At 39.9% G+C, this 14952-nt stretch overlaps 1 protein-coding gene across 2 annotated transcripts in view; it reads right to left on the reverse strand.

Moving 5' to 3' along the window:
• MCCC1 (methylcrotonyl-CoA carboxylase subunit 1) overlaps positions 1 to 14952 on the reverse strand; it is a 63662-nt gene that overhangs the window by 45032 nt on the left and 3678 nt on the right. For both annotated transcript variants that reach the window (XR_009540684.1, XM_060150086.1), the window contains exons 3-4: positions 12853 to 12989; positions 9736 to 9831 (exon numbers count right to left, since the gene is read on the reverse strand). Coding sequence is in view for 1 of the 2 variants with exons in the window: in XM_060150086.1 (XP_060006069.1) it covers positions 9736 to 9831; positions 12853 to 12989 (233 nt within the window). In the remaining variant the exon portion in view is untranslated. The remainder of the gene's footprint in view (positions 1 to 9735; positions 9832 to 12852; positions 12990 to 14952) is intronic.

Consider the following 14952-nt stretch of genomic DNA (forward strand, 5'->3'; position numbering starts at 1 on the left):
GCATAATATTAACTCATTTAGCTTCAGGTCACTATCTGCCGATGCTACCTTTCCAGAAAAAAAGCTAAGAAGCAAACAAAAGTTCATAGAGTACTAAAGTCTATATATACTTCAGTGAAAGGGGACCCCCCCCTCATATTTTAACCTAATCACTTGCAACTCACTCAGAGTTTTAAGAAATTTATTTACTTGGCTTTCTAGGCCACAGAAGAGGAAAATCAGTAACTGAATGACAGCAAGACTGCTAAGAGAAACATGCTGACAGTGAAAAGGGAGGAAACAGAGGAAAGCAAAAAGGCTTAAATGGTTTAGTGAGGAATAAGGCAACTCTCCAACTTCAATAGTTCTGAGGGCATTTTTGTTCTTTTAAAATAATAATTAAGTATGTTTAATTATAACCAAGAGAATGTAAAAATAAAAAGCGTATCCAACCCTATTTCAAAATAGTTATGTCCAAACAACATTTCAAAATAAAAGCAGTAAGCTTCAGATGTCTGGGAAACTCATGTGAATAGAAAAACCCACATCTTAGTGACAGCAAACAGCAAAATGCTAGATAGTGAATAAAATGCTAAATAATCACATTTTGATGTCAGCCTGGAGTTTTGCTCCTTTTAAACCAAAGTTTAATTTTAGTCATTTTTCATGAAATGTCAAATACTATTTATATTAGGCAAAGTAAAACAGGTCTACATCCCAGTCCTCCCTGGTTTTTTAACAGCTTTTTTAAATGTATGCTTTACAATGCATAACATTCACTCATTTCCAGTTTGATGAATTCAGCAAATTTATACAATGTGCTGTAACTGGACTATAAATATAATCCGGTTTTAGAACACTTCTACCAGAAGTTCCTATGTACCCATGTGCATAAATGATCAATCCTTGCTCACAGAACCAGGCAACTACTGACCTGCTTTTTCTCTCTACAGTTTCGCCTCTTTTAGAGTCTCACACAATGGAACCATATAGTCCGTAGCCTTATATGTATGGCTTCTTAAACTTAGCATAATTTTCTGTGGCTCACCCACAAACAAAAAATGAAATACTGGGGCATGCCACAACATGGATGAATATAGCACATTTGTTTACAGATTGTATGGATATACCATATTTTGTTTTTTATTAATTTGGATTTTTCCCAGTTTCTGGCTATTATGAGTAATGCTGTTATAAACATGCATGTACAAGTCTTCATTAATTTTTCTCAGCAATGTTTTATAGTTTTCAGTACATAGGTCTTGAATTGCTTTTGCTAACTTTATTACTAAGTATTTGATTTTCTTTGATGTTATTACAAATGTAACTGTTTCCTTAATTTCATTTTCAAAGTGTTGGTTCCTAGCCTCCTTTCTTTTGGAACAGATACTTAATTTGACAGAACCCTGATTAACCAGATAAATACTCTCCCTTCATAACTAAGAAGAAAAGCTGCTGTCTCCTTGCAAAAAATAATATTCAAACACATTATGGGAATGGCCTCAAGAAGTTTAATTTCTCTTAGGGTGAACACTTTAATATATCCAAACCACAGTATCCTCGAGCATTTGAATTAAATTAATTGGATTAAAAAGGAAATCTAGGGCTTCCCTGGTGGCGCAGTGGTTGAGAGTCCGCCTGCTGATGCAGGGGACACGGGTTCGTGCCCCGGTCTGGGAAGATCCCACATGCCGCGGAGCGGCTAGGCCCGTGAGCCATGGCCGCTGAGCCTGTGCGTCCTCCGCAACGGGAGAGGCCACAACAGTGAGAGGTCCGCGTACGGCAAAAAAAAAAAAAAAAAAAAAAAAAAGGAAATCTAACAATACTACTATTACCAGCGGGCTAATTCCAAGCCATCAGGCATGTATCTAGCTGCCAATTCACCCTGGTGGATCACAGGATTGTAAGCCTGTTTAGATTGTTCATCCCATAGGACTAATATGCCTTTAACAATAAAGACAGAAAACTGGCATCATCTCCTACCCTTAAATCTCTGCCAAAATAATTTCTTCCATGTTTTTAGTTTATGTCTATTCGGCTCTGTGCTTGTTCAAGCATATGCACAGGTCCAAAGTTGTTGTTGTTATTAGCTCTGTCTTCAGAAAAAATGAGATGTGTCCTTTCCGTGGTGGAGGGAACAAGCCATACTCTTCAAAATCTTTTTTTTTTTTTTTTAACATTTTTTTATTTTTGGCCATGTTGTGTGGCTTGCAAGATCTTAGTTCCCTGACCAGGGATCAAACCTGGGCCCCCGGCAGTTTAAGTCTGGAATCCTAACCACTGGACCACCGGGGAACTCCCTCAAAAATTCTTTTTTTTTTTTTTCAAATTCTTATTACCAAGAATTTCCTACCCCAATCTGTGATTCTTATGACATTTGGATTTCCTTTTGGTCAACCACATAGGTGACCAGTATTTAGTTAAATAACTTGCTATATTCATTAAAGTTATTTGTCAGTGATTTTGAAACATCTCAAACAAAGTTATTCATTCCTGGTGGCACATTAAAAGAAACTGGAGCACTTTTACAAAACATTCATGTTCAGAAGCTAATCCAGATAACTAAGGGAATAAGTGAGGTCTGGCAAAAGCTTTTCACTAAAGAATAATATACTTACAAAAAAGTGCACATTATAAGTATACAGCTTTTATAAACATAGTTTTCATAAACTGAATACACCTGTGTAGACAACACTCAGCTCAAAAAATAATCACTAGCTTTCCACCAGAGAGCATAAAGCTCCCTTCCAGGTGACTTTAGGCCCCTTCCACAGTACTGTATCAACATACTCTTTAAAAGGCTCCTCAGTGATTCTAATCTTCAGCCAGCACTTACTACTACTACCTCTTTCCCAGCCAGAGAAGGCCTGAGAAAACTGACTGTCAAGAGGACTAGCCTAATGAGCATGCTTACCATTACATCTTTTAGATTCTCTCAGTACAGCCATGTTACCAGGCAAATCACCAGAAATTTAGCTCAAGTGTAAATTTTACTCTAGTATCTATAAAAACGCCTATGTTAAAATGGCCACATTTAGAAGTCTACATGGAAACACAAAAGACCCCAAATAGCCAAAACAAACTTGAGAAAGAACAGAGCTGGAGGAATCATGCTCCCTGACTTCAGACTATACTACAGAGCTACAGTAGTCAAAGCAGTATAGTACTGGCACAAAAAGAGACACACAGATCAATGGAACAGGATAGAGAGCCCAGAAAAAATACCCACACACTTGTCAATCAATCTACGACAAAGAGGCAAGAATATACAATGGAGAAAAGACAGTCTCTTCAATAAGTGGTGGGAAAACTGGACACTTACATGTAAAAGAATAAAATTAGAACATTCTCTAACACCATATACAAAAATAAACTCAAAACGGATTAAAGACCTAAATGTAAGACCGGATACTATAAAACTCCTAGAGGAAAACACAGGCAGTACATTCTTTGACATAAATTGCAGCAATATTTTTTTTGATTCATTTCCTAAAGTAAAGGAAATAAAAGCAAAAATAAACAAATGGAACCAAATTAAACTTAAGAGCTTTTGCACAGCAAAGGAAACCATTGCCAAAACTAAAAGACAACCTATTGAATGGGAGAAAATGTTAGCAAATGATATGACTGATAAGCGATGAATATCCAACATATATAAACAGCTCATACAACTCAACATCAAAAAAACAAACAACCCGATTAAAAAATGGGCAGAAGAACTGAATAGACATTTTTCCAAAGAGGAAATGCAGATGGCCAACAGGCACATGAAAAGATGCTCAACATCACTAATCATCAGGGAAATGCAAATCAAAACCACAATGAGATATCACCTCACAACTGTCAGAATGGCTACCATCAAAAAGAACAGAAATAACAAATGTTGGCGAGGATATGGAGAAAAGGGAACACTTGTACACTGTTGGTGGGAATGTAAATTGGTGTAGCCACTGTGGAAAACAGTATGGAGGTTTCTCAAAAAACTAAAAATTGAACTACCATATGACCCAGCAATTCCACTCCCAGGTATATATCTGAAAAAAATAAAGACACTAATTTGAAAAGATAAATGCACCCCAATGTTCATAGCAGCATTATTTACAATTGCCAAGATCTGGAAGCAACGTAAGTGCCCATCAATAGATGACTGGATACAGAAGATGTGGTATATGTATACAATGGAATACTACTCGGCCATAAAAAAAGAATGAAATTTTGCCATCTGCAGCAACATGGATGGACTTGGAGAGTGTTATGTTAAGTGAAATAAGTCAGACAGTGAAAGACAAATACTTTATGATATCACTTATATGAGGAAATCTAAAAAATATAAGAAACTAGCAAATATAACAAAAAAGAAGCAGGGAATTCCCTGGTGGTCCAGTGGTTAGGACTTGGTGCTCTCACTGCCAGGAGCCTGGGTTCGATCCCTGATTGGGCAACTAAGATCCCATAAGCCGTGCTGCGCGGCCCAAAAAAAAACAAGCAAACTCACAGATACAGAGGACAAACTAGTGGTTACCAGTGGGGAGAGGGAAAACAGAAGGGGCAAAATTGGGGTAGGAGATTAAGAGGTATAAACTATTATGTATAAAATAAGCTACAAGAATATATTGTACAACATGGAGAATATAGCCAATATTTTGTAATAACTGTAAATGGAACATACCCTTTAAAAATTGCATTTGTATAAAAAGAAAGAATTCTACATTTTTGGCAAAATTCTTTCAAAATCATTATGCACATGTCATTCAATGTCCTTCATTACTGGGGTCCCCAACCCCTGGGTCACAGACTGGTACCAGTCCATGGCCTGTTAGGAACCAGGCTGCACAGCAGGAGGTGAGCGGGGGCCAGCGAGCAAAGCTTCATCTGTATTTACAGCCACTCCCCATTGCTCCTGTTACTGCCTAAGCTCCACCTCCTGTCAGATCAGCGCCGGCATTAGAGTCTCATGGGAGTGCGAACCCTACTGTGAACTGCGCATGCGAGGGCTCTAGCTGGGGAGTGGCTGCAAACACAGATTATCATCAGCAGAGAGGTTTGACTGTACAGAGACCATAATAAATCAATTGCTTGCAGACTCATATTTAAACCTTATCAGTGGGCTTCCCTTGTGGCACAGTGGTTAAGAATCCACCTGCCAATGCAGGGGACGCAGGTTCGAGCCCTGGTCCGGGAAGATCCCACGTGCCGCGGATTAACTAAGCCCATGCGCCACAACTACTGAGCCTGCGCTCTAGAACCCATGAGCCACAACTACTGAAGCCCTTGCACCTAGAGCCCGTGCTCCACAACAAGAGAAGCCACCGCAATGAAAGAGTAGCCCCCGTTCACCGCAACTAGAGAAAGCCCACACAGCAACGAAGACCCAACGCAGCCAAAATTAAATAAATAAAATTTTAAAACCCCCAAAAAACCCCTATTGGTGAGTGGCAAGTGAAAACAAGCTCAGGACTCCCACTGATTTTGCATTATAGTGAGTTGTATAATTATTTTATTATATATTACAATGTAATAATAATAGAAATAAAGTACACAATAAATGTAATGTGCTTGAATCATCCCCAAACCATCCCCCTACCCTGCACCCGGTCTGTGGAAAAATCGTCTTCCACGAAACCAGTCCCTGGTGTCAAAAAAGGCTGGGGACCGCTGCTTTAGAAGGATCAATATGATTCTTCTTTCAAGTCAAAGTGAGGGCAAGGTTTGCTCCCTTAATTGATAAATATCCTCTTATTAAAGAGCCCTGTAAATTGTAACCCACCAAATTTCCTTTTTGATCAGGGCTGCCAGGAAGAACTAAAGAAGCTTTCCTTGGCCTAAGTTTTCTGACTTAATTCCAACCACTATGCCCCAATAATAGTCCCATATTACTTATTTTTTGTTTTTATCTTAGTCTTAACCACTATCTGTAATGTTGCAAGTCACCTCAAATCTTGAATATCCAGGCAAAATGTGTGAAAATTATTTACTCTTTTCTCATTGTTTGTGTTATTAACATAACATCTAACATAATACTAATCCAGATAGACAGAGTTCACAAATTCTCCAGAATTAACATATCATAAATTTGCTAGAGTCGTTACTTAAAGACATAGGTAATAGGGCTGAGAGTCAGGATACTTTTGTTTAATTCTTTCTCTTTCAATGATGAGATGAGTTTTGCTTTCAAAGCACCTGAGGACCTTGAAAAAATGCAAATTATGCATAAAAATGTAAATTACAGTGGGCTTGGAGTGTGGCCTAAGAAGCTGCATTTCTACCAAATGATGCCATGGACCACACTTTGAGTAGTGAGACTAGATGATTTTGAGTATCACGTATGCTGTGCATTTTATATTTGTAAAACGGCGGTAATAATACTGTCTAATGTAAACTCAAACATGCGATAAGTACAAAGTGACAATTATGTTAAAGTCCCTGGATTCCTAAGGGCCTTTTACTCCAAATGATAACTAAAAAGCTTTAGAAACAAGCATATTTTAAACACCTGTGTGTATAAATTAGTGCCTACATTGTTCAGTCTAGAAACTCTGATTCTAAAGAAGAGAACAAAGACGCAGAAACACATAAATACAAAACAACTGCATATATTCATTAATTCAAATTAATGACCCTCTGTGCCAGGTCATGGGAATGTTAGGAGGTAGAGAAAATAAGTCTCAGTTGTGGGTTCTTCTCTTAAACAGAGCACAATTGAGTTGAGGAGTCATGATATGCATTAAAAACAAGAAAATGGCTAATTAAGTATAAAGATGACTGGAACAGGAAAGCAAATGCTAAAGGAAAAGGGAGACATCAGTGTGACTGGAGTCAAGAAAGTAATTGTAAGAGGCAGGAATTCCAGTGCCAGTGAAGGGCAAGACTGCTGCAATCGACTCCTAATTATTCTGCCTGCTGTGTTTGTTACCACCCCACCTTTGCCCCATCCCACTAGCCTATTCCCCACGGGCAGCCACATGATCTTATTAAAATATAAATCAGATCACCTCCCTCCCCTGCTTAAAATCCTCCAATAGCTACTTAGGATGAAATGCAAACTCCTTACTAAGGCCTATAATGCTCTAAATGATGCTGCCTCTACCACTCTCAACTTCATCATCTACCACCTTCCTCCTGTGTCAGTTGGTTTTCCAGCTCCAAATCCAACCTTCCATACTGAGTTAGTTTGGCGACAGGGCCCTGCAAATTACTGTTCTTGCCACTTGGTTTCCTATCAGGTTCCACCAGCAGGGGTCACTGTAGGGAAACTGGAAGCCAGGGAAGCTTCCTGTTCTTCCACCCTGGGCAGCAGCAGTTCCTCTCTTGGAGTTTAGTCTCTCTTGGAACTTCCAGAACCAGCCTCATTATGCTCCCTGCAGCCAGGTAGGGCCCCTCCATAGAGAACTGAGCAAGAGCTGCAGAAGGTCCTTCCTCCAACCTCTTCCTCAGCCCAAGGGGTCGTTATCAGTATCTGTAGTTTTATCATTAGGTAATTTCAAAATACTTTTTTCTCTTCTAGTCCTCTAACACTGGTAGAACTAATCCCTAAATTAATCTCCCTCTGTTGAAATATCTAATGGAATTTCAGTTTTACTAACTGGATCCTGAATGACACAGCCCCTCATTGCCTTCACTCCATCCACACTGAATATTTTTGTCCCTTGAACACAAGTTTATACTCATCTCAGCGTCCTCCCATGTGACTGAACCTTCCTTGTCAAGTGCTTCATATGGCTGGCTCCTTCTCATCAGGCAGGTCCCTGTTCAAGTGTCACCTCTTCAAAAAGGCCTCCACTGATCACCCTATTTAAAAGCATTTCCTAACCAGTCTTTACCCCCTTATCTGGCTTTATTTTCTTCCCACCACTTATAACATTCCGAGTTATATTAGTTCTTTACCCATTTAAATATTGGGCTGGCCCAAAAGTTCGTTCAGGTTTTTCCATAACATCTTACAAACAAACTTTTGGGCCAACACAATATTTATTTTCTGCCTCAACTACAAGAGTGTAGCTTCAGACATAGGGTATAAACCGTGTTAGTCATTGCTGCATACATGCTTTCTTTTTTTTTTCTTTTTTTTTTTATACATGCTTTTTAAAAAAATATTTATTTATTTGGCTGCATCAGGTCTTAGTTATGGCATGCAGGATCTTCGATGTGGCATGTGGGATCTTTCGTTGCAGTGCTCAGGCTTCTCTCTAGTTGTGGTGTGCAAGCTCCAGAGTGCATGGACTCAATAGTTGCAGCACATGGGCTCTAGAGCACGTGGGCTTAGTTGCCCCATGGCATGTGGTATCTTAGTTCCACAACCAGGGATCGAACCTGTGTCCCCTGCATTTGAAGGCGGATCCTTTACCACTAGAAGTCCCTGCATACATGCTTAGAAGCTGGCACAAAGGAGGAGACCAAGTAACGTTTGCTGAGTGAATATATGCATGAATGATATGAGAAGGAGGAAAAGAGCATTTCCAGCACACGGAACAATATAAGCAGATGCCTAGAGAAATAAGCATGATGTGTAAAGACAGAGAAAATTTCATTGCAACCATTAGAAACAAGTGACGATGAGAAATAAGTTTTGACAAATACTGGAAACTCTTAAATGCTAGGCTGAAGAGTTTGAACTTTATCTTGTAACCACAAAAGATTTACTCACTAGGGAATAGGATGAGAAAGGGGTGAAGTTATTGAGGAAAAAAAAAAAAAGAGCAGGTGGTAATAATGAAACAAGGGTTTAAGAAACATCTGTCTTACATCTGTCTTGCAGTAAAAACAACTGCTAGCAGTTATCTATCTAGCACAACTCATTGGATGGGCAAGGGATTTAAAAGTAGGGAAACCAGCTGAGAATCAGAAATCCAGATAAGAGATCATAAGGTCTGGCTGTGTGATTAAAAAGAACAACTTCTGGAGACATTTCAAAGAAAGATTCAACACAAGTTGGTTCCTATTTTATTTTGAAGGATGACAGATACAGTAACAGCAAACTTTTGAGTCCGGGATATTGGAAAACAGGGAGCGGGGCCTTAGAATGAGACTGGGAAGTCAAGAGGGAAAAGGATTTCTTTCTTGATTCTATTTTTCCTTGTAATTTAGAGCACCACCTATTTCTCCCAAAGAATCCGATGTTCCTAGGATCTGGCTTTGAAGGTAGAAGAGCTGAATTCCCTCTTAATTTAAATTTGTAATTAAACCCTCCCTCCACCTGTTTCCCCAAAGATCTAAAGTGCACAGGACTCAGTAAGACGGTAGCGTGGCTGAGGAGTGAGAAGCCACACGCCTACTTTACAATAACAATCCCATAATCAAATGTAAAAATCTTGGAAACAGCTAAACATAGAGAACGAGTTCTGTAAATAATAAGCAATTTTGTGTAACCTGTACAAAACTTATTCCTTGGGGCTTCCCTGGTGGCGCAGTGGTTGAGAGGCCGCCTGCCGATGCAGGGGATGCGGGTTCGTGCCCCGGCCCGGGAGGATCCCACATGCTGCGGAGCGGCTGGGCCCGTGAGCCGTGGCCGCTGAGCCTGCGCTCCGCGGCGGGAGGGGCCACAACAGTGAGAGGCCCGCATACCACAAAAACAAAAAAAACCTTATTCCTTTTGCTATGCAAATTTCTTCTTTTTGGGGGCCATACTACGTGGCATGTGGGATCCTAGCTCCCCAACCAGGGATGGAACCTGCGGCCCCTACATTAGAAGTGCAGAATCCTAACCAATGGACCGCCAGGGAAGTCCCTGCAATGCAAATTTCTTCATGACTCTTTTACCTGTGCAGCGGAGATCTTGGCCACTTGAATGATTTTCTCCATAGAAAGGTAGCTCTGCTGTGAGGGAGCAGGGCCGATGGAATGTGCTTCATCTGCCTGTTGAAGGAATATTACATGCTTAAAAGACCACACAGCTGGTACACACTAGTACGCTATACAGAACTGCTGCTGGGTCATCTTATTATTATAAATAAAAATGCTGGCTCCTAAGAACAATGCAAGAATTGAGAAACACAAGCAGCAGCTCATGTCTATGTTATAAAAATAAGCCAGTTTGGAATCTTTCGCAGGAGGAGGGTACCAAAACTTGACTTTTATGTATAAAACACACAGAGTGAAATTAAAGTGCCTTGGGTTAGAAGGCAAGAGGCATTAGTCACAGTATTAATATTAGCAACAATAGTAACCTTAAATGTAGTTAATGCCAAAAATGTACAATTTGACAAAAGAGACAAAATATACAACAGATGTATACAGTAAGAAATAAAAGTTTCCTTAAGTTTATATAATTATTAGAGTATGATAATACCCCTTCTATACATTTATGAACTATTTTTATATTGTCCCTTAAAACTTTCATATAATCATAGCACCCCTTGAGGCAGACCAGATACACAATATCATTCATTCATTCAAAGACTTACTGAATGCCATGCTTTGAGGTGAAGCTGCCTATACATCAGTAAATAGGACAAGTGTCTCTGTCTAGAGGAAGAGACAAACATCAAACATACATTCACACACTTAATGACAGCTGTGATAAAGGCCAAGAAGGAAAAACAGAGGACACAATGCAGGTAAGAGGAAGAGGATCAGGTTTAGTCTGGTCAGGGAAAGGCTGGGAGGGAAGGTCAAGGGGCTCCTTGACCTGGGACCTGGGCAGGCAAATAGGAGGAGGGGGTGGAGTTCGGAACAGGAATGGAGATGGGGGCAAGCCTCACTGGCAGAGAAAACAACACATACGAAGGTCCTGGGGTGGGAAGAAATCTGGCTCATTTGAGGGACTGAAGGAGGCTTGTGTGGCTGGAGCAATGAAGAAGGGGTCAGGGACCAGACATGTGACTGGAAGACAGCGGGATGCAGATTTCAGAGGGCCTTGTGCGAGGTTAAAGCTTTGGATTGTCTCCCAAGGGGACACATGATGAGACTTTTTAAAGTATGTGTTTTTAATTTAAACTTTTAATTCCACAATACACAAATCCATTCTCATTCTAAAGACTGTGAACAATAATACAGAAGCAAAGGAGTCCTTTGGCATTGCCCCTCTCCCTCACTCTAAACTCCTTCCAGATATAATCTCTATGATCAATTTGGGACATACCTTTCCATATCCACATTCCTATTTATTTGAATATATTTATATAAACATACAACAGTTTTAGTTTTTGTTTTTACACCAATAGGATCAAACTCTAGAGTCATCTTCTGCAATTGCTTTTTTCACTAACAGTATGTCTTGAGAGCTCTTTCCTTACTAGTACACACGTCTACCTCATTTTTTTATAACAATTGCATAATGTTCCACAGTATGAAGGTACCATAGTTCATTTAATCAGGCACCTCTAAATGGACATTTAAGCTGTAATGGCAAAAGGATGCCAGCAGCATCTTGTGCATGCCTCTAGGTGCACATATGTGTAAGTATGTCTCTGGACAGAGATCTAGAGGAGTGTTTGCAGGGCTGGGTGAAAGATACGACATTTTAATCGCTCCTGGTTAATCATCCCTTGAAATGGTGTCACTAATATACATTTCCATCAATAACCTAATTTCTAACCACATTAACCAACACTGAATATTATCCATCTTTTAAATTATTGATAATCTGGAGGATGATAAAAAAGCATTTAAAGCATAGGAGTAACATGAAAAAATCTGATTTTTAAGCTATCAGTCTGGCTGAAGTGTAGAAAATATTGTGAGAGGGGGTCAAGGGTAAAGTAGGGAGACCACATACAAGGCTACATACAGCATTTGACCAGGCGAAGATGACAGCGGCTTTGACTTAAGGTGCAGGTGGAAGACGGCAGAAAGAAGTGGAAAGAAATGTTTGAGAAGCAGAATTAACAGCAATTGGAGATTGTCTAGATGAGGAAGGGGGAAGGATGTAGAGATGGGAGGAAGATGGGAGATATTCAAAGACTTCCAGATCTCTGGCATTATTATTTTTATGAGCGATGGTGTTGCCACCTACTGGGTTAGGGAAGTCTGCAAGAAAAGCATGCTCAGTACAGATGAAAGGTGAGGAGTTCAATTTCAGACATACTGATTTGGTGCCCATGCAGGTGGAGGTGTTGAGTGGGAGGCTGGATAGACATGTATCATGTTCAAAAGAAAGTCTGGGCTAGAAATAGACATTTGGAAGTTTTTAGCAAAGCCACAGGACTTGATGATATGATCTAGAGTGACAGTATACAGTGAGAAAAGAAGAAAATGGAAGATTCTTAACAGGGGAGAGGAGAAGGACTCCACAGCACAGGAAGACAACTAGCCTTGGATGGGAAGAGGACAGATGCAGATGCAGCGAGCAGATTCTGTGGCAGGAAGCTCAATTCTACGTCCTCTGTGACTCAAGATCATCTGCTGAGAATAGGTGGTAGAGGGAGAGTCAGAGGTTGGAATGGAGCAAAACTGGTTTGAGATAGTCCCCGCACAGAATTCAAGGGAAAAGTGGCAGTGTGGAAAGCCCAGGTGAAGCTGGTTGTAATTTTACAGTTAAGTCAAGGCTCAGAAACATTAAATGACTTGTCTAAGATCCCTTGGCCAGTAACTGGTAGTTGTTAAGACTGACCTCGATCCTTCTCCTGGTACATCAGGGATCTGGATGTGCGCCACTGACAGTGTGATCTGTGGGTCAGCCACCTTCTCTGAGCCGTTTTAACCAATCCTTGATGAGACAGGACCTTGCCTAGAAGTCACTAGGCACACAGTGTAGTTCCACTGGTGTTACGTTTGGAAAAGGTTCCCAAGATAAATTTTTAGTGAGCAGTTTGAACTTACCTACTTAGACACTGTTAATACTAGCAAATATAAACCGTCAACAAAGAAGTAAAATACTGACACAATAAACAAATACAATCACTTACAAAATTTGACTTCCAGTCTTTAACAACGTACCATGTCAACATGCATGGAATTCCTGTCGGCCTCACTATAAACAGCCACAGACTGTACACCCATTTTTTTGGCTGTTCGTATCACCCTGCAGGCAATTTCTCCTCTGTTTGCAATGAGGACCTTGGTAATGTTTCGTCCTGTTTAAAATACCATGAAAACCATATACAAATGTTACTGGGGAATTAAGGAATGAGAATGCAAAATATAGTTGTCCCTCAGTATCCATGGCGGACTGGTTCCAGGACCCCTGCAGACACCAAAACCCACAGATGCATAAATACTAATACTATATAAAACAGTGTAGTATTTGCATATAACCTACCCATGCCCTCCAGTTTACTTCAAATCATCTCTAGATTACTTATAATACCTAATATAATATAAATGCTACAGGGATTTCCCTGATGGCACAGTGGTTAAGAATCTCCCTGCCAATGTAGGGGACACGGGTTCGAGCCCTGGTCCGGGAAGATCTCACATGCTGCATGCACCACAACTACTGAGCCTGTGCTCTAGAGCTCGCAAGCCACAACTACTCAGCCCATGTGCCACAACTACTGAAGCCTGTATGCCTAGAGCCCATGCTCCGCAACAAAGAGAAGCCACTGCAATGAGAAGCCCATGTGCTGCAAGGAAGAGTAGCCCCTGCTCGCCACAACTGGAGAAAGCCCGCGTACAGCAACGAAGACCCAACGCAGTCAAAAATAAATAAATTAATTAATTAATTTTTTAAAAATGCTACATAAACAGTTGTAAGTACAATGTAAATGCTATATAAATATTTGCCGGTGCATAGCAAGTTCAAGATTTGCTTTGGCAACTTCCTGGAATTTTCAAATATTTTTGATCCTTGGCTGGTTGAACCTGCAGATGCGGGACCTATGGATACTAGAGGGCCAAATGTAAATATTCTATGATATTAACTAGGTTATAAACATTTGTTTTGGTAAAATCAGCATAACAAAGCCTCAAATAACCATTTTAGCTAATATCAGTGCATTTCTTTTCAATGTCCAATATTTGTAGATGTTGCTACTTGTGTAGGGTAAAGTTAGACCTTTGCAGAGATAGGGTCACTTTAACTTATAGTGTCTCTATTGTCTTTATTGCAGATTGTCTCTCTGGGTAAACCAAGTTATCTTCTTTGCCTTTCCTTTTTTTTTTTTGTTTGCTTTGGCTGCACCAGGTTTAGCTACGGGACTCAGGATCTTTGTTGTGGCATGCGGGATCCTTTGTTGCGATGTGCGAGATCTTTAGGTGCAGCATGAGCACTCTTAGCTGTGGCATGCATGCAGGATCTAGCTCCCAGACCAGGGATCAAACCCAGGCCCCCTGTATTGGGAGTGTGGAGCCTTAACCACTGGACCACCAGGGAAGTACCCCCTCATTGTGGGTTGTTTTTTTTTTTTAACATCTTTATTGGAGTATAGTTGCTTTACAATGGTGTGTTAGTTTCTGCTGCCTTTCCATTTTGACCTCGATTAGAATCAATGCCAGTGTGATCAGATCAGGGAGAGCTGTTAATAAGCCTTTAGAAGTCATGAAATTCAAGATACTCTTATTAACATAAATTCTTACTCAGCTTTTTCAATTTAAAATAAAAAGATGCTTTGTTATGTCAAAGATCAAATTACAATAGCTAAAAAAAAAGCAGTTAATAATAACTAAATTTTAATACCTATTTTCTATGCCCCAGGTCCTCTGCTAAACACTCAACTTGGACTTAAATCCTCACAATCATCCTATGAAGTAGAGGCTATTATTATTATCTCAATTTTAAAAATGAAGATATTAAGATTGAAAGAGATACTGCTTTCCTGAAATCACAGAGCTAAAAAAAATGGTAGCTCCAGGATTTGAACCCAGGTTAACTTCACTCCAGAATGTGAGCTCTTCATCACTCTGCTCCACTGCCTCTATCCCTCTGTACACAGGGGTATGTGGTTCTTGCAATATAAATGAACACTGCACCAGTTCACTGGCATCAGTGTCATATGACATGTTATTGTATTAATAAATAAAATACACTTCCATCATCACACATGAAATAAATGTTTTTGACAGTTTATAATATTTATTTTTCTCAAAAAATAAAGTTTT

Source organism: Lagenorhynchus albirostris, chromosome 5, assembly GCF_949774975.1.
Source record: "Lagenorhynchus albirostris chromosome 5, mLagAlb1.1, whole genome shotgun sequence".
NCBI classification, from domain to species: domain Eukaryota; kingdom Metazoa; phylum Chordata; class Mammalia; order Artiodactyla; family Delphinidae; genus Lagenorhynchus; species Lagenorhynchus albirostris.